This window comes from Rhopalosiphum maidis, chromosome 2 (genome assembly GCF_003676215.2).
Source record: "Rhopalosiphum maidis isolate BTI-1 chromosome 2, ASM367621v3, whole genome shotgun sequence".
NCBI lineage: Eukaryota > Metazoa > Arthropoda > Insecta > Hemiptera > Aphididae > Rhopalosiphum > Rhopalosiphum maidis.
The window spans coordinates 69,798,981-69,819,884 of record NC_040878.1 but is presented as its reverse complement, the minus strand read 5'-3'; the positions used below and the strand labels follow the sequence as shown (position 1 = coordinate 69,819,884).

At 26.9% G+C, this 20,904-nt stretch overlaps 1 protein-coding gene across 2 annotated transcripts in view; it reads right to left on the bottom strand.

The window, feature by feature from the left end:
• Positions 1-6,519, bottom strand: part of LOC113551039 (furin-1-like) — a 105,981-nt gene extending 99,462 nt beyond the window's left edge. Inside the window, exon 1 of one of the 2 annotated variants that reach the window (XM_026953045.1) lies at positions 6,309-6,519. In XM_026953045.1, the coding sequence (XP_026808846.1) occupies positions 6,309-6,473 (165 nt within the window). In that variant the 5' untranslated portion in view covers positions 6,474-6,519. The remainder of the gene's footprint in view (positions 1-6,308) is intronic. The other variant, XM_026953046.1, reaches the window with a different exon arrangement.
• Positions 6,520-20,904: the final 14,385 nt, after the last annotated feature.

Here is a 20,904-nt window from a genome sequence, read left to right as displayed (position 1 = left end):
TAGTCATGTTTCTCGTATTTATCGAAAATACATTTTTGTACTAAAAATTCATATATTGGAGTTTCGAGAGACATTTTACTGAGTCTTCTCGATTTGTTATCTTCCGACCACCGAAACTCCGGAACAAACGATGTTATTTTTAGATAAAAAATAACAACATTTAAAAAAAATAATTTTATAATGCAATCAAAAAAATTTAATAATATATAATTTTACATTACTAGAGCTTAAATTAAATTTTAATTTAGTTATTTTAAAATATAACCATAACGTTTTATAATTGAAATTGTAAGTAACGCTTACACTGCGTATATGCACAATGCACGACACGCTACTGACCCCACATATATTTTAGATACGGCCCATGGATAGTGTGATTTTAAGACTTCACGTGTAAAACGTGACTTATATTCACGGAAATAATTGTCTGACAACAATTTTTAGAGCATCAAAATTATACTTTTTTGAAGCTCTACGTATTATAAACAAAAAATATTATAGTTGTATAAAGTTGTAAGTTTTCAAAATAATTATTGTAAGATTTTTTTTTTTAGTGCATATTTATACTAATAAGTATGATTTGAAATTATTTAACTCTAATTATCTTACTATTCTCAGCAAATTCACATTTATGAAATTTAAAATAAACAATAAAACATTTTTCAAATAATTATTATTGATGTATAATAATTCAGGTACAATCTACCAGTTGATCAATTTTATATTTGAATACAAAGGCGAATGAACATAAAAAAAAAACGTATTCACTAGTAACATAACATTTTCGCCAAAGATTATAGCTATTAACATATTACGTAAATACGGTAACGGTATTAGCCAATTAGAGGTAAGAACAAATTTATCTAATAATAGTTATCAACCCTCAATTATGTAATGATATCCTCTGCAATATTTGCTTAAAGGTTTAGAAGGGTGTCCATTGGCTAATACCTTTAAATGCTTATTGCTAATGTTCTACATGTACGTTGATAATCGTTGGGTTCTATCAGACATGTTTAATGTACATTATATCTAACAAAAACAGACCCTTTGATAATTAAAAAAAAAATTTAATTTTACGCATTTATTGCAGTATTTATGTAAGATAAAATCTACTACCACACATGAAGAAACGTATTTTTTCAAGTTGTATTTTAATTTAGTTTTAAACACTGTTTAGATTTGATAATAACTTTTTTACTAAAACTATATCGATCCTTAACAATCATAAAATTTAGTGTAAAATAAATTATTATACACATATATTGTACATTAATTTTTTTTTATCAATATTTAATTTATTTACAAAAATATGATTGTAACCCAACAAAGAATAATATAACTAAGATAATTTTGCAAAGATATAATTGCTAGTAACTAGTAAGATGTAGAATTTGATAGTATCTAAAAATAATTTTTATTTTCTCTATAGTTTCTCTGAATGTAAGGAATAACTATACTATCATCAACCATTAAAACTATTTAAAAATTTAAGCCAGCACAGTTTTTATCAAGCTCCGTTCAAAATGTTCAAAATCATTTTTAGAGTTAATATCAGAAATTCGTAGCATACTGACATGCCAGTTCCTTGTACTTAAGTAAATAAGACTTGATAGCCAGATCTCCTTATACTATTAAACATGCTCAAGTTGTTTATTACTAGTCAGTTGTTGGCTTTAATAATATAATATTATTTGGAATTTTATTTTATTAGTATAGTACATGTCATGGATTTGTATGAAGCTGTAATATTACACATTTGTAACGTATTTTAAGTTATCGGCTTATTGAATTATGAAATTATACAACAAATTTATCGATAACAAAAAAACAGTAGTAAGTACAATATTTGATTGTGTACTTGTAACTTCATATTAATTTTATTATAAAAATGAACATGTAATATTCTTTAAATTATTTTATTAAAAACCAACAGCATATTTCAACAATACAATAAACTTGAAAATAATATAGGTACATGTGTGATCCAATTAATATGTCATACGAATTCATATAATATAAAAGTAATGTTATGGCTTTGTAAACAGTTAATTTCCTAATAAATGTATGTAGAAGGAGTAATATAAAGTAAAAAAATATACCGAATACCAATAAAACAAACACATGTAAGTACTTTAATTTAAACGCAAATTAATTATTTTTTATTATTACTGACACAATAATAAATGCAATTAATTTATCATTGAGATAAATACACGGTTGTTTTAGAACATTTTTATTTTATGTTATAATGTTAAAATTGTAATAACGATATAATAATGACCAATATTAGCAAATTGACATTTTAGTTATCGTTTTAATTTTATATACATTTAATAGGTGTTTAATGATTTTTATTCATAAATAAAAAAATAATTATATTTAAATGATATAACTTGCTTAAAACTGAAAATATAATCTAGTACTCATGTATTGCAAAACATAATAAATCTGTAAGTATTCTTATATTTACTTGGATAGCTTATCCTAAAGAGTTCTTAAAGAGTAATATATAAAAAAATTATTACTATTTTAGTTCTATTGTTTAATGTAGAGAAGTATCATTAAATGTATTAGTATTATTTGTACCATGAAACACTTTAAGAATTTATAAAAATTAAAAATAAGAAAATAGATAGCACAAATATAATGCCTAAAAATATATCACATAATATAATAAGTTATAATTTATAATTATATAAGTTTAACTAGTCGAATTCCCAAACATAAAGAAAATATTTATAAAATCTATAACTAGACATGTAAAGATGTAAAATGCAATATATTATGTAAGAATAATACCACCTAAACAGAAGTCAGAATAGAATAGTTTAAGTATAATAAAATTAATTTACCTAGATATTACAAAAGAAATAGATTACTAAAAATATTTCTTGTATTAATTTTATAAAACAGTTTAAAGTTTATATAATAAGTATAAATAGTTATTGTTCATAATATAATCATACTAAAACTTTAATACCATCTACAAAATAAATTAAAAATTATCGCAATTTTGATGATGTGCTTCCAAATTTTAACTTTAAATGATTAAAAGAATTAATATAGATTTATGCTAAGCTTTTTGTTTTAATTGTTATAAGAACTTCTTTGCTCTTATCTTAACAAGGCATAAACGCTTTTATTAACGGAAAAATACTATAGAAAAGTCGAAAATTTCAAATGAGTATAAAAAACTAACTCAAAAAGAGCTAAAATAATTTTAAAATTTTATCATGTCTAATAAATGCTAATATTAAAATTTGGTGAAAATTACAAGTATCTACAGTTATAGGATTTTGAGTTATAGCAAAATGAAAAAATGAGTTTTATTAGGAACTAATGTGTGTGTGTTTTTATTTTTACTTTGGATACTGGAAAGAGCCTCCCGCCTTTTCATTTCCCCCCAGACAAAATACCAACTAAATGTAATTTACTGTCGGAAAAAACTAAAAATTGAAGATGGAAGCATTTTCATTGCCCCATACGGTGATGCTGAAAACAAAAATACAAAATTAAATAAAAAAAAATCATTGTAAAACCTATACACATTTATCGCTCCTCTCAGAATCTAAAATATAACTTTTTGATTGAAAATTTAAATCAAATTTTGTCTTGCAATTTATTGAAAGTATTGAACAGTAAGTTTATTGATGAAAAAAACAAACAAACTAAAGACAAATAAAAATGTTAATTACCATAAAATCTCCCCTACACCAATTTCTAAAACTTTTTTTTTCAGGCTACGACCTTAACTGAAACGAAATATGCATTTTGAAAATATTAAATTTTAGATTTAATTAGCAACAATTACTAAATATGAAACATTTCTTTATAGATTAATTTATTATAAATACATATAATATAATTTTAGTAATATATTTTCAATATCAGAACAAAACTCATTCTAGCTCACGTTTATTCCTTTTCCTGCCACATTCTGCATATGACAAAAAATTATTTTACAATATCCAACATTTTTTTCTCACTAAATTGTTATTTTTTTTTATAAATTATATTGGTTTCTTTTCTTTCTTTATTTTCTTTTTCTTTTACCACCTAATTTTAATAATTCACATCACTTATTTTCATTGTTTTTAGTATTCTATTAACTGTCAAAACAAATACCATATCTGAAGATATTTCAATAAAAACAATTATATTACTAAAAAAAAAAAAAAAAACATTTTATTGAACATCGTTATATCTAAAGTATTTATAACATTTTCAAGTATTACTTGTATTATTTTTTTTTTTTTTATTTAGTGACTCGTAACAATAGTAAATTAGTATACTATTATAAATTATTCTGTATTTCAATTCAACTGTATTTTTTTTAACTTATTTTATATAACCTTATTTATTGCATTTATAATATACCTATTCTAAAAATATAACTGAAATAAAACTGTATTAGGGTTAAGTATATACAATACGGTAACACGAATTTTTAAATAAAACAAATAGTATTATAAGTTTATAAATTCCTAACAACTGTGTACATTTGATGGCAAATCGAGGGGTTGTAATAATGTTGTATGTACATTATTATTAAGGCAACAACAATTAAATATTGTGAATATGAAGCACTAAAATAAATTAAGTTTATAGTTTATATGTTTTTTCTTAAGATTATGATAACATTTTATATGAATTTAAATTTTTCATTTTAAACTCAAAGAGGTACGAATAAGGTTTCAGACACTAAAAACTCTAAAAGTTTCATATAGTGCTCTAATGGCATTGTAGGTATATCAGAAGTTTAAAATGGAAAAAATTTCATTTTATTTTATTATTATGTGTATTCTTGTCACTCTGTCAGATAAAAAATATCTCTAAAAGTTACATGTACATCATTGATATAATTGGTTTTTCTAAAAAAATACACATTTTCGAGTTTTTTTTAATTGAATATGTATCATAATAATACATAATTTGAAATATTTTTATCAGCATACAATTGTAAAACCATTAAAACTTGATTAATTTACCAATTTTAATAATAAAAAATTATAAAGTGGTTATCCCAAGCGTTAACACGTAATTTATAACATATTTTTTATTTATTTATATATATTTTTTTTTCATTAGTTATAGTTAAAACTTAAAACGGCCTCTTCGCATTATTATACTGGATGGATTCAATAAAAGTCTGTTTTAAATTACGATTGTTTTTCTTTAAATTTACGAAGAATAGAAAATATGGTCATAGGCTTTAAACTTACCTAATCGAATATTATTACTATAGCCGACAATCAGTGCAGTGGTGTAGCCAAGGGGGCGGGGCTAAAGGGGCTATAGCCCCCCCCCTTTAGCCGTATTTTTATATTGTTATGAAATATTTAAATTTAAATATGGAAATTATTGTTTTACAAATTTTAATTATTTAAAATAGTAAATATGTTAACGGCAAATCAACGTTAATATATTATCAATATTTTTGTTTTGGTCGTTGTCTTTTTATTTTCAATAACTTAAGTTAAAAGTCTTTAGCACCCCCCCCCCTTCATAAAAAATCCTGGCTACACCTCTGCCGAAAATTATATGCCTTAAAAAGCTATTAAATATTTATGCAGTTGGGTTCCAATAATTATTAAAATATGCTCTAAAAAAAAAAAAACTATCAATGTTTCAATCGAATGATTACTTATATAATACTTTATTACCCATTTAAAAATACATTTTATTCTTAGGCTTGCTAAATCCACAAAATATGAAGGATTTGTTTAAAATAAATAAGTTAAAATATGACCGTTACACCAGTTTTGTAGTATTTGCGAAACTCAAGTATTATAATTAAAATGTATGATACAGATCGAAATATACATCGGGTGAGTATATTTATTTTATTATAGCATAAAGTATTGCTTTGAACTTGCAGTGGCACACTTAAATAGTGAAATGCTATTATTAACGCTAAATGACAAAAAAAAAAAAAAAAAATGGAGGTAAGTCCGAATAAGATCACTCATGTCTACGCTCGCCTTAACACGTCCGAACAAGATTGTGGAAAATCAAAGTATTTGATATAAAAACAACAATTAATCATGGTATTTGAAAAATAATTGTGAGCGAAGCGTCTCTGTTATAGCGGTACCAGCACCGGGCAGCTTAAATGTCTTAATTTCGGTTTCATTAAATTCAAAAATATCATCTTTAATAATAATTATAAAAATATTATGTTAATCTGTGGGTCGTGAGACCGGTATTTATTACGGATACCCATCGGTATAAAATGGTGGGTAAATCGTTCGCTAAAAACTTAACAAAAAATAAAAAATGCGTATGTAAACAAACGCAGAACCGACCTGTCCACGGTTCAGGAATCCGTGTTTCTTGGCCACCCTGTCCGCCTGCAGTCCGTGGTCGCCACCCACGCTGGCCACTCGGACGGCGAACTGGTTGGTGTAGTGCGCGGCCGCATCGTTGTCGGCGGCGACGGCGATAATCCACACCGGAACCAACAGCAACATTGCGGCCGCCGGGCCGAGACGTCGACGGTGGCGATGGGCGTTCGGCGCCATCGTTGTGGCGTGTGCTACTGGTGGCGGTGGTGGTCGCGCGCGCGTCCGTTTTCGTCGCGCCGCCGGCGAGTCGTCGTTGTCGCCGTCCACGGGTGCGCGCCCTACGCGGTGGCGGCGGCGGTCAGCGGGTCGTGTGACTCCGCCGCCGACACCGTCGTTACCCATCAAACATTCATATCCACAACACGCGTCTTCCTTCGAGAACCACCCGCCCCGCCGGAGGGTGTTAGGGGCAATCGGTCGGAAAAATAATAAGAAAACAAATTACAAAAAGTATATAGCGTACGAGCGGCGCGGGCGAACAGAAGTCTCTCTACGCGAGGGACGAGCGAAGCGACGGATAAAATAGGAAATAGAAAAACGGTTAGGTGCACATATTGTATTATATAGACCAAATGACTTACGATAGCTTACGGATGTAACGTCGTCGTCGCCGTAGTAGTCGTCGTAATAGTAATATGACAAATGCAATGTACCCGGTCGTCCCACACCATATCCGCCGACCCGATTTCCACGATATTGCATTATGCAAAACGAAGATGTCGAACGATTTATACTCGCGCTCCACTCCGCCACGACGGCGATTCCTATGTTTCCCATATACACATATATGTGTGTGTGTGTGTGTTGGAAGCTAGTTTCGAGAAGAAAAAAATTACTCCGAGAATAGTTGAGTTTATACACCTACTTCGGAGACTCGCGTGTCTCGATGTTCATAACAATGTGATATATTGCAATTGTGTCCAAGTTTATTTTCGTCCCGTCTTCCCGTGCGGTGGCCGTGTTTACGTAATTATATTGAAATAATAAAAAATAGTTGAACGTATAATCTTCGCATAATTTCAAACATTGTTGACCAATCGAGAAAAGTCAACATTAAAAGCACAGTATATATTTTTATTGCTGCGACTCCATGTATTTTACAGTCTAAAAAAAGGCTAAGAATATATTTTAAATAACAAACGAAAAATAAATATTATTGTGTTCATTTCGTGAAATAAATACAAATCTTGAAACAAAATAATGTTATTGTCGTTTTTTTTTAACAATATTTAAAAATTAACTAACCCGAGTTAGTTCCAGCTGTTACGTTGTAATTTTTTTTCAAACCTAAGGCTCAACTGTTACAGACATTTTACTATAACTATAGTGGTGACGATCAAACAATACAATTATGGCGTGCATGGTAAACGAAGCTAAAATGGGTACTTTGCCAACGTCTAAACAGTAAATGCCTACATCTAACGACGTATCTGCGGGTTGTTCAAACAATATTGTTAAACCAGGGTAAAAAAAGAATATATAATTGTATGAAACAATTTCACCACCCAGATACCACGAACAATATAATAATATTGTATAATACTATAATGTATTGCCTCGGTAGTATTTGTTATGTTGATACAAAACAAAATTTAACACAGATGTATCAGAAACTATCGATTGACAATCATATAAAAACCATGTGAGTGATAGTTCCTTTTATTTGTAAATGAACATTTTAATGATTCAGATAACCGATGTTATAATTAGGGACCCGAAGATGTCGGTGATCATGTTGTTAAATCTCCCAATTTAAAATGATCATTTCTTATTCAATATTAGAAATTATAACGCTCCTATGTAATTCAAATCGATCATTAAATAGTGTTCCTCCGAGCATAATAATTATTACATCTGAAACAACGCTTTCCCGCGATTTGCTTTCATGAGGTTATTAAAAATTAAACGATAAATTAGTTTGATAAAGTACAATACCAATACCTATTACTTAAGCATTTTGGCTTTATTATTTATCAGCTAACTTTCTACAACTGTACAAATACACGCGTATTACCCTATTATCTACTAGAATTTACTAATGCTACATTATAAATATGATTATGCATTATGCAGAAACGGAGAAACCTTATACTATTTTAAATTAATAATATATTTTTATTATCAAAATTTAACGCATATTTATAAGTTAGCTATACCAAATTACATGAAATACAATCATTTTTTATGAATTATATTTTGTAATAAGAAATAATATTATTGTATGTAATGTATAAGTACTTTCTGATATTAATACTTTAAAACTTAAATTTAAATTATGTATACATTTTTCTTACTTAAATGTATAAACATTATAATTTTATTATTGTGAAATATTTGCGTTGTATAATTAAACATTATAAGTAACAAGATCAATATTATTTCACTTTACAAAACATCTTGACTATGCAAAATAAAGGTTACAACTTATAATAAACAGACATGCATGCAAAATATGTATACTTAATAATATTAATTATTTAACCGGTAAATGCACCTAATATAAATTCTAAAATATGCAATAGGTAAAATAGATAATATACTTAATTTATACAATGTGGTTAACGAATATTCACCTTGTGATGATGTGATCATACAGGTAACAAATGCCTGTAAATTACTTTATAGAGACACAAAACGAATGCGAAGTAATATATTAAAATACTTTTTTCGAAATAATTATTATTCAGTGTTCTTAATAATTTATCACTTTACAATAATATTAACCTAATTTTCATAAAATAAATTCAACCTTAAGACCCCGATACATTTCACCCCCTGAACCCCTGCTAAATTTGAAATTTAACGTAAATAGAAACACCTTATAATTAAGTCCAATAAAAAATGTATACACCAATTTTGTTCCATTATTATATTGGTCTGATATTACAATTTTTTTTATCGTTTTTAGGATTTTCCGCAAGGTATCCATAAGCAAACTAAGAGATCAGATATTATATTCAAGATATATAATACGTCATTTTAGAAATTACGCCAAACATGAATCGATTTTGCTTCCCGAATAATTTAAATTCAACTCAAACTGTTAAACTATCAACATTTCCGACGAAATCAGATTAAAAAAGGTAGGCAAGTAGTTACCACTCAACTGTACATTAGGACGTCCGTGTCGAATGGGTCACTATTATGGGCACGTTAAATTTGAATTCAATATATATCATTTAAACGAAAAACGTTTCTGAGCGAAAATGGTCTGTCAACCTATAATATTACTAAGTATATTTCGTTGTTTTTTTATATATATATATATAGCTACTAAAGTCATTTATTTTACTTTTAGTATTACCGTATCCAGTAGGTTGATACAATTTTTCTTTTTAATTAAAGTTTTAATGCATTTTTAACAAAAAAATAGTTTGCCATTTTTGAGATTTTGACTAATTTCGACAAAATTCTAACTTACATAAAAATAATAATATAGACATTTTGAAATAGTTTCAAGTATTTATAATAATTTGTTTTTGAATTACAACAATTTGGAAAGAAACAATTATTATACTGATAAGTATCTATTGTAAAAATTTGAACTTCAAATGCTTATAAAAAATTAATTTAACTTTCCTATTATTTTTTTTTATATATATATATATATATAGGTTGAAAATGTATAAAGAACTTTATATTTAATTTTTGAATCTTAAATATAAGCATATTTTTTTTATTTATTTAATAAATGTATATATATTTTTTATTTATTTATATGTAAATTATTCAAAAATATTTTGATAGATTTTGAATTAATGAGTATTGTTCAATAAAATAATCACCCAGTATAAGTTTAAAATAATTGAAAAAACTTTAATAAAGGTCCCTCCTGCAGGGTACAATAGATCGATTTCATGACGCTCCTTCACGTGTGAACCAGAAGACGCTTTTAGCGCGTACAAGAAAAGTACGGGTGATCGCGCTGGGTGCTACTTTTCTATTTTTTATAACGAATATTTCAATCTTGATGAACATTTATTTTAACAATATCGTTTTTATTTAGTATTTACCAATATTGTAACAACGAACAGAAAATCACTGTCCTGAGGGCTGTAATGTTTTTTAATAATAAAATGTGTTATTGTTCTTTGTTAAATTTGCTTGTTTAGTTTAATATAATATGTATGAAATTAAGTTTAACTGTCACAATATAACTTTATAATTGTGTGGTGATAAAAAATAATAAAAAAATAATTTACTAGAAAATTAATAAATAGAATCTGATTAGTTAAATCAATGGATATATTTTATTTTAATTTTTCATTACAGACCAACATTAAATACACAATTTAATAACTTGCTTTTTAATAAATGAGAAATTATTTCTACATTCAGTGAACGGACATATTTATTAATAGTGGTTATATACAACTATTTAATACAATTGTCATTTAATGAAAACATAAAAAGCTCAAATTGAATTATATTGATATTTGATCAAGTATTCTAAAAGTAAGTAGTGTATTTATTGTCCAACTACCCAATAAGAAATATTAATAATATTCCTATATTTTCTTAAGCATAAATATAATTTAAATTGAATAAATATATTTTATAAAATAGAATAATAAATTACTAAAATATAGACAACAAAAAAGTATTTTTATACTAGGTATTGAACAATATTAGTCACAATTTTTTTTAAATACTTTATAAAAATCGGCATACGACTGATTTTATTAGGACATTGTGTGATCACACGTAAAAGCATCTAATCCAATCACTAGTAAAATTTTAGTAGCCACTCTACTTTTAAAATAATATATTAACATTAGGTACTAACTAAAAACTATTTAAAATATACTCCACTATTATATTAAATGTCTAAGTCCAACGTCAAATTATAATCCCTGATGAATATGAACTTATAAACGATATTTCGATATCAATCTTGCATGTGTAATCATTAAACTTTGTCTTAAGACTTCCTGATTGATTAAAATTATTACATTTTATCGGTTGTAATTTACCTATGTACGTTAAGTATAATAAATATTTCCTTGATTACCATACCTACAAGTTATTACTAAGTAATTTTGTTAAATGTAATAGGTGTTGTGAAACTAGATAATTTGTTTATAATGACCTTAAGAAGATTTAAATTTTATGTGTGTAATTAGACTTAAAACAATTGAATTACACGTTTGTAATTCATTTTATTTTTATAAAATAATATTAACGCATACAAATTGGCTAAATAAAAAGTAAACCTCGATACACTTATGTCGAAAATACCTAGAAAATAGAAGAACATAATAATTTATAACGAAGCATTAAAAAAGATGCTTATTTTCTTGGAAAAATAAAATAAAATAAAATAATTTATAATAGTAGTACCTGGTTAATAAATTCTACAAACTTAATGTTATATAATTTTCTGTAATATATTTATTTATTACGAAAAGATTTTATAAGTTATTACGTTTGGAATAAACAATTTTCACTTTATAAATGCATTGCATTTTTTTTTTATCTTATATACCTTTTAAATATTTACTCTATATTTTGCACATAATGAACTGCAATTAACTAAACATAATATATTTTTTTTAAATATTCGTTTTTAACTATTAATGGTATATTACTTCATGAATTAATTGCAGTATGTCATGTATTAATACTATAATTTTATAATATTACATTATTACTACATATTATTTTCTATCAATCAATAAATTATATAAATTAATCAAACATTTATGATTAATGACTAATTTACCATTTTAATAATTTATACGTACTGCAGTATCATGCATAATTCTTATATTATACATATTACATATATATATATACACAGATACATATTTTAATACTAATTGGAAATCATACAAAAATAGATTTCATTTATCAGAGGATTCTTGATTTTTAAATTGCTTTCAATTTAGATTTTAAAACGCCGATGGAAATTATTATTATTAATCCGAAAGCAATGATAGATAAATTGTAGCTTTCAAATATTAAGACCAATATTTTTCACTAAAAATATTATTTTATTGCTCTATTTTTCCTTCTTAATCCCACAATAATAATATTATATGCGATATATCTCTTATGACGTCAACATTTTGAATAATATTTTTACAGAATTTACACATGCCAATAGTTAATAACATTTATTTAAATAACATAACACTATGTCCAACGATAATTATTACTTATAATTACTTTCATATTTTTATTTTCAAACAAAAAATTTTTGTACACTACAACGTTTTTATATTTTTGACTAATTATTATGGTACTATTATAGTACAAATTAGGAATTTTTTTTTTGTCTAAATATAAATTATATTATAATTTGCAAATATAAACAATCATGTTACAAGTAAATTAACTTAACAAATTAAATAATTTAAAATTGTTGATATAGTTTTAATTAATTTAAATGAAATTCAATGTAAAAAAAAAAATATTTTTTTTTACTTATTATTTTTAAAGTTAGGTAGATATCATATCTTTATTAGATCCTAAATAAAATTAATAACACTAATTTAATAAAACAAAATTTTGAAATTGTATATGTTTAGTATTTATCAAATTAATTATTGTTGTATTTAAGTATTTAACTATAACTATAATTCACGAGTAGGATATAAATTGAAACAATAACGATAATGCTAATATTAAAATATGCATAGTCATTAACAATAGTGTCAACAAAATTAGTAATTCATTAAGATAGATTAATATCATATTTTTAATTGGTACAACTTAATTAGCATAAAGGATCAAGGGTTGGCATAAAATAAATGATTACGAAGATTAATAAGTAGACAAAATACTTTTTATAATTACAGTTTTTGATTGTAAAACAACACTTTTAAGCACATTTAGAAATTATTTTTTCTATTTGATTTTTATAAATATTTTTAATTAAAAAAATTTTAAAATAATATAAAATTGTTGTTATTTATTTTATCAAACACAGTTTAAATGGTTTTTCTATTAAAAAGTAAAGTAAAGTATCAACATAGTATAAAAATCGACTTGGGTACCTATAAAAGAATTCTATGCCTGGATTTAAACCGTAGCATTTTATTTAGTTTTTAAGCCTAAAACAACATATGTATAAATCATTAAAATGCATTCCTACTTTGAAGGATAATAAAGAAAAACATACATTTACTATGAGCAGTAATGTATAATCGTATATAGTATAATAAATAAAAAAGAAAAACTAATAAATGTATAAATGAATTACCTTTAGGTTAGCAACATCGGTGACGAAGTTTCATAACATTTTATTTCAAATAATACTTATGCACAACCACAAAATATGTAGTCTCCCATCATTACACGGACATATAACTTCAACTTCCAACTGAGTATAATATTTTAGATAGGTTTTAGTATGTTGTTTTTATCGTTATTTTTAGAGTTTGTTATTTGTCCCATGGTGAACATAAACAATATAATGTGATCAAACAAACAGCTACTGGCACACCTTTTAAAATTGAATATTTCAATATTATTAATATGATTCATTTTTAGCGAAATTTTCACGAATTTTCATATACATATGTATCATAGAATACAGTATATTGAACATTTTAGTTTATTATATTTTACTAAATAAATAATAAATGTCTATAGTTCTCCAGTGAATACTGAACTCACATTATCTTTGTTTTTTTTTTAATAAATTAGTACTCAACAGTCAACATCAAAATAATTATACGATTTAACTGTACGAAAAAATTTAACTATTAAGTTTAACATATACACATTGCATTAAACATATGCATCAGAAGACTGTCGAACACAACTACGCTTTATTCTTCGAGATTTAATTATATTTTAAAGTACAAAGCGTTAACTTTTTACCCTTTGGCATAATTGTGAAACTTAAAACTGTATCTATAAAACTTTATTCAAAATAACTGGTAGATATGCTTTTAAATGTATACTGCTTCAAAGAATGAATTATACGCAACCACCTCTGGCAAATATTTTTTTTATACTGAGAACTTTAAATAATGGTAGTACTTCAAAATTCCTTAATTTTTTAAATTGTAGCGATTAATACTTTTTAAGAATAGCACACAATTTTATATCAATGAAATTTGTGATATTTTTTATGTATATAAAAATACGTAAGTTAAAATATTATAGTTGTACATAGTTAGATTCATATTGTTCAATACTATACCTATCTATCTTATGACTATATTATAAAATTGTATAAATTTTTTGTTCGATCTATATACCCTTACTTAAGTCATTTTTGGCATTGTTTAGAGTCTAAATTTTAGACTATTTTGAAAGATGATCTTATTTGGAATACGAGTTCGCGAAGGCTTGCAGATAGACTAAGACATAGCTAACCAATTGTCATTTAATAGTACGGCCATCGCGAATACAGCAAATATAATATATCCATCTACGAATTGTGTGATAACTGCAGAAAATCGTTACTCCTACCAAATACAAATACAATTCTAAAAACTAATTTATCGATTTAAACACCATGATCGTCCTAGTAAGGTGCCCGTTGCAGAGTGACCGGACATTTAAACACGCTTATGGCGATATCGTAAGACGTAGTGATAAAGAATCAAAAGAAGTAGACGGAACACGCGATAAGTTGGATTTAACATTCGTATAATATAATCGGAAGTATGAAGTAAACAAAACAAAACAAAAAAAAAAAAAACAGTGAACTCGCGTTGCACTAAAACACATTATCGTCATTATCGACTTGAGGCTTCGGGGAAAAGTCGTCTTCGGCCTTTGGACGGGTGTACATTGACGCGGTTGCCGTTGCACAACTCGGTCAGTCCACCGGCGAGCGCGGCCTCCACGCCCTCGGGCCCGCTGAACACGACGAAAGCGTAATTATGCTTGGCCGGTCTACCGGACCGGTTGTGACCGCCTATGATGCGCACGTGCACCACTTCGCCGTACTCGGAGAACGTTCTCCGCAGATGCTCGGCCGTGGTGGCGCTCGTCAAGCGGCCGACAAAAAGCTGACAATCAGTCGACAACTGCTGACGTCTGTCGGCTACGTGGCCGGTCGGGGCGACGCCGTAGTCGTCCGCGGCCGCTGGCGCCGGGGGCCGCGCGACGAACGCGTGCTGGACGATGGACGCGACCACGGCGAACGACCGGGGAGCACTGGACTCGACCACGAACGACTGGACAAACCGTTCCGAAGTGGCCATCACCAGCAACTGGCCGGACGCGCACCGGACCGTGTTCACCGATTCGACGATCACCGGGCCGCGATTGCCGCGGCCGTCTCTGCTGCGGCCCCTGTCCACCGTCGCCGAGGTCTCGAACAGCTCGCGCAACTGCGGCCGGCCCGTGGCCACTGTCCGCCTGCCGTCCGCGTCCACGTCACAATAGTGCGCGACCTCCGCATAGAACCGCCACACGTGTTCCGGCGCGTTGTACAGCACTGTGTAGTACTGCCGGACCAACTCGTGGCCGATCAAGGCGTCGCGGCCGCCGGGAACCGTGGCCCTAGACCCGCCGCCGTTCGCATCCACCGCCACGCACTCATCGTCGCGATGCTCGCGCCGTCCGTGCTGATGTTGCTGCTGTTCCGTGTTTTCCTGCCGCTGAACGACGTGACCGAACGGATCAGCTTTTTTAGACGCCTTGGCCTTTCGCCGGGTGCCACCCCCGTGAAATCTAGCACGTCCGTCTTCCGGTCCAGTTGGCTTCGTCGCATCCATCGATCGCATCGCTGAATTTCCGTATAGCGGCAAATTTAATAACGTAATAGATTATTTACTGTTGTTACGGGTAAAGCGCGTTTGTTCGTATGACCAGACTCGTCAACCGCCGTGTAACAGTCTTCTTATTATCGAAACGATGGTAACACGCTACGAGAAAATTATACTGGCCAGCGACTTTTCTCGCGAATCCGCATTCAGAACAATACAACATTATAGCATTTCCTACCGCCGTTTGCGAGCTATTTGACTTGATCCGCCGCAATTTATTATAATACGTTTCAATTGAACAGACGAAAATAATTGTATTCTTAATTATTCTTTGTATTTTGTATAATAATATGTAAGTCGACATTTTAATATTATAAAAACTGAAATCACTCATCGATTAATCGGCAGACATGCTTTCGCTTAATATTTCGCCTTTGTTTATTTTTTATTCATGTATATATATATATATTATTCAGTAAGAAAATACGAGTGTCCTTATCTCTAAAAAATGTTGCTCAACGTACAATTTACCTTCACTTTTTATGTGGTTCAGTCTTACAAAAGAATAATCTTATCTAGAATGTGTTTATTACTTTGCAAAAGACGGTTCTAAGTAATGAAAGATGGTTAAAATATTACGTTGTTTAATCTTACCACTCGAGTTCTAAGTAATAATTTTAATACACGATGTCTATGTATTAAAAATATTCTTTCATTATTTGTTTCATCTTTAAAATATAAATTATTATAGTTCATCAACGTGGTTTTCGTGCGTATTATTATTAAGCGAAGTTTATTTTAATATTAAAAATAGTAAACTTTAATTATTGTGAATTTAAATTAATCATTTTGTCAGATAAATTAGTACAACATTAATTTAGTAATTTGGTACTAGATACTAATATTTTTATAAAATAGTTTTGTGCATAATTTTTACAAGTTGTTAAAAATATTAGAGTACAAACTAGGCTTATTAATAATATTATAAATATCTTCCGGGTCATACGATCTTCACTAACGTGATGGTATAGTGGATTTTACATTAGAAAATTTAAACACGATAATAATACCACAATACGGTAGATACTAAATGAAAAGTAAGACGTCACAACTAAACAGAATTATAAATAATATTATATTAAAATAATTTTTAATAGATAAATATAAAGTAATTCGATTCAATTAGTTCTAATTATTTTCTATGAATGAAAAAATATTTACTACAAAACCATTGCCCCAGTCTTCATTAAAATAGCTACTAAACGACAAAGTAAAGAAAACTATTCTAGCTTATAATTTTCCGTCATATTTATTAATTATACCGTATTCAAATTAAAATTATTAAAAATAAAACTATAATAAAATAAAATACATATATTATAATCAATAAATAAAAACAAAATTGTCTAATTGTGGTTTATCTTTAGTACCGTCCTACTATTGAAAATTGTTTACTACTGATTAATTTCAAAAATAAAATAGTAAACAAAAATAATTAGGTATAAAAAAGTGTAAATGTATTTATAAAATATAAAATAAAGGTTGAATTGTATCTAATAATATTAGTAGATTGTAACCTAAACGGTCTTACATTTTTAATACTATTATAATAAGATATTATTTTATAAGCTAAAATTTTTAAAACTGGTCTATTAAATACAATATATTTTTTCTATTCCTTGGTTTAATATCGGCTTTTCACAGAAACATCAATTTCCATCCAACTCTCTAACGATATTTCCTTCTCATCCATTACATACAGTAAACATTAATCTTCTAGACCTACCTCTGTACAGAATGACCTCATTTTTTTTTTATCTGACATCAATTTAATTACTTCTTAGATGATCTTTTCTTATACTCGCAAAGTGTGGTTTACGCAAGCAAACCTTAATAACTTTAGATATGAAACTTTGAAAAAGCAAATTTCAATTAAATATTATTCTTTTCGAAAACATATACACAATTTAAGTCATATTGTACACTTAAACCAATTTAAATACTTTTATATTTTTGTCATAGGTATCGGTTGGTACGTTAATATCTTAAACCAGAATTTCGATCAACATCGAGTCATATCAATATTTTATATATTATATACCTATTAAAATATAATTTATTTTATACTATGAAATCTGTAATAATAGATTATTGTCATACAGATATACAATATATATTATGTAACTCTAAAAAAAATAAAATAAATATTTTATGAATAAATATGAATATAATATAATTTAGTTTTTCCCGCGTAACTATAGAAATATAGAGTATATGTGTTACTTTTCTTTGATGTCTGAATTTAAATTTAAATTTATCATTCTCCGCTATCCATGAATCCACAATGATTACATGTGTATTATAACATGAAAAATACCACCACGATACTGTCAAACTATGAATCATCACAGGGGTAGCAATTAACAAATTAACGAGTAAAAAAAACAATTATTATTAATTATTAATATTTTTTGTCATTAAAATTTAAAAATTTCCAAAATGGGTCATCTTAATATAAAAAGTTTGAGAACTTCTGCCTTAGAGTATTAAAATATTAAGCACATACCAACACAATAGTATAAATATTGTATGTAATATTGCATGCATATATTATGCAGTATTTTAATTTTAATGTTTATCAAGCACAATAAAATAAAAATATTCTGGATCACTTGCAGGTAGGTAAATAAAATGTTCAAACACCATTATATATCTATACAGTTAAGCACGAAGTAAAATTCCTTGACTAACTGATTTTTAAAGATAATTAATTTATAACATAGATAATACTATAATTATATACAGTTAAACATGATTTTTATTATTTTTAATTTATAATTTATTTAAATATTGAATAGTTCAAGTGCGTGGTATTAACAAAACCCTACATTTTTATTTTTATTTTATGTTATTTTTGACCTTTATCCATAATAATGAAATTACAATAATAATTTCAAGTTTTATACTATAAAGTATAGTATAAGAAGACCATATATTTTAATTAAAGCATAGGTCATTAAATGAACTTTAGTGTGCTTATTTTAATTACAAAATAATTAACTATATAATAATTTATAATATAATACAATAACCGCAAACCAGTGGCGTAGTTAGAATTTTTACTGTGTAGGTTGGAAAAAACAAAATACAATACCTTTTATATACGTACAAATGTGATAAAACAATATCGATTGTACTTTAATTTCAAATAAAACGTGAAATTAAAATAAATTATTTTAAATGATATTAATAAAAACTATAGACAACTCGTAAATTATTACAGATAGGATAATGCTATATAATAAATATTGGTTATAATATTATTCAAGTCGTATTATAAGGCTATCGGTTCAATTGTTTAATATAATTTCGGTAGTTTAGTTTTTTGAATATCTATTTGGAAAAAAAGTATGTAATTCTATTAGGTCTATTCAATAATGATCACAAAAACAAATTTTAATATTTCAAATTTTGATGTTTGTCGCTAAATTGTTAAAACTCAGTGTATAGGTAGGTAGAGGTATATGTATACAATTTTAATAATTTAAATATATACCATAATATTTAATGCTCATTGAATTTTTATATATGTATTAACAATGAATATTCTATATTTCTTTAATTATTAGGCATATGTAATAAATATTAATAAAAGAATCACTTACAAAATTGAATGTTACAATTGCATAAATTTTACTTACCAAACTTAATATTTTTTCATCAATCATCATCAATGACATTTATGATCGATGAAAACTCTATTATGTGTACTTAATGTAAATAGTGTTAACAAAAGTTGATTGCACAATATTCCACCCCCTCAAAAATAACCCTCAATGTTTCTTATTCAATATGGAACAAGATATGCTTACAATGATGAAATACGAGGATTTAACTTCATACGCGTATCTTTTGAGTTTTGTAACCTCATTTAAAATCCATTACTTTATGGTATGTAATAAACTTTACTTTTTCGCATAACATAATATACCGCTAGTATTATAATATTATTATTATAATTATAATACATGTGGAAAACATAACATCTGCAATTTATCATTTTTTTTTTAATAATATAATATTAGAAATAGATAATTTATGTATTTGTTTCATATAATCACATGTAATGCATAATTGTTTTGAACATTTTTTCATACACAAAATGATCCATTTAAGTATGGTAACCACTACTCCACTCACCTAAATTTTAAACACAAATACTAATCACTATTTAACTACTCATTCAAAATTCGATTTTGATTATCGAAATACTTTGAAAACTATGCTACTTTAGAATACTAAATTAAAAATATGAGTTGTAATTCAAAAAAGTAAAAACCTTATAAAATATTGATAAAAAATTAACGAAAAATAATTAACAAAAACAAAATATCATAATTCTAAAAAAAAAAAAACCAATAGAAATTTCAAATACGAAAACTATGTTATTTTATTTAATTTTACAGTTTCAATTACTGTGTTAGTTCTATGGTTATTTATGCTCATGAAATTAATTTTAAATCACAATTTTAACTATCTACTTCAAACATAATAATATTATAAATTGCAATGTTACTACGATTCTATTTATATTAAGTATGAAATAAATAATGAATAATCCACTGGTCATTAAATACTTATAAACTGTCATTTTATTGGTCTTCAAACATAATTTTCATTGGCTCTAGATTAATATTTAACGACCCGAATATCCTGAAAATAAATAAATAATATTTTTCATAATATAATATAAAAATATTATATAATCGTAGATTCGAATTAGGTATATTTATTAGATATAATCACAAGTATAATTTACAGTATATATGTTTATTTTTAATATAATTATATTCCAAATAACACTTATTTGAATAATACAAAATAAT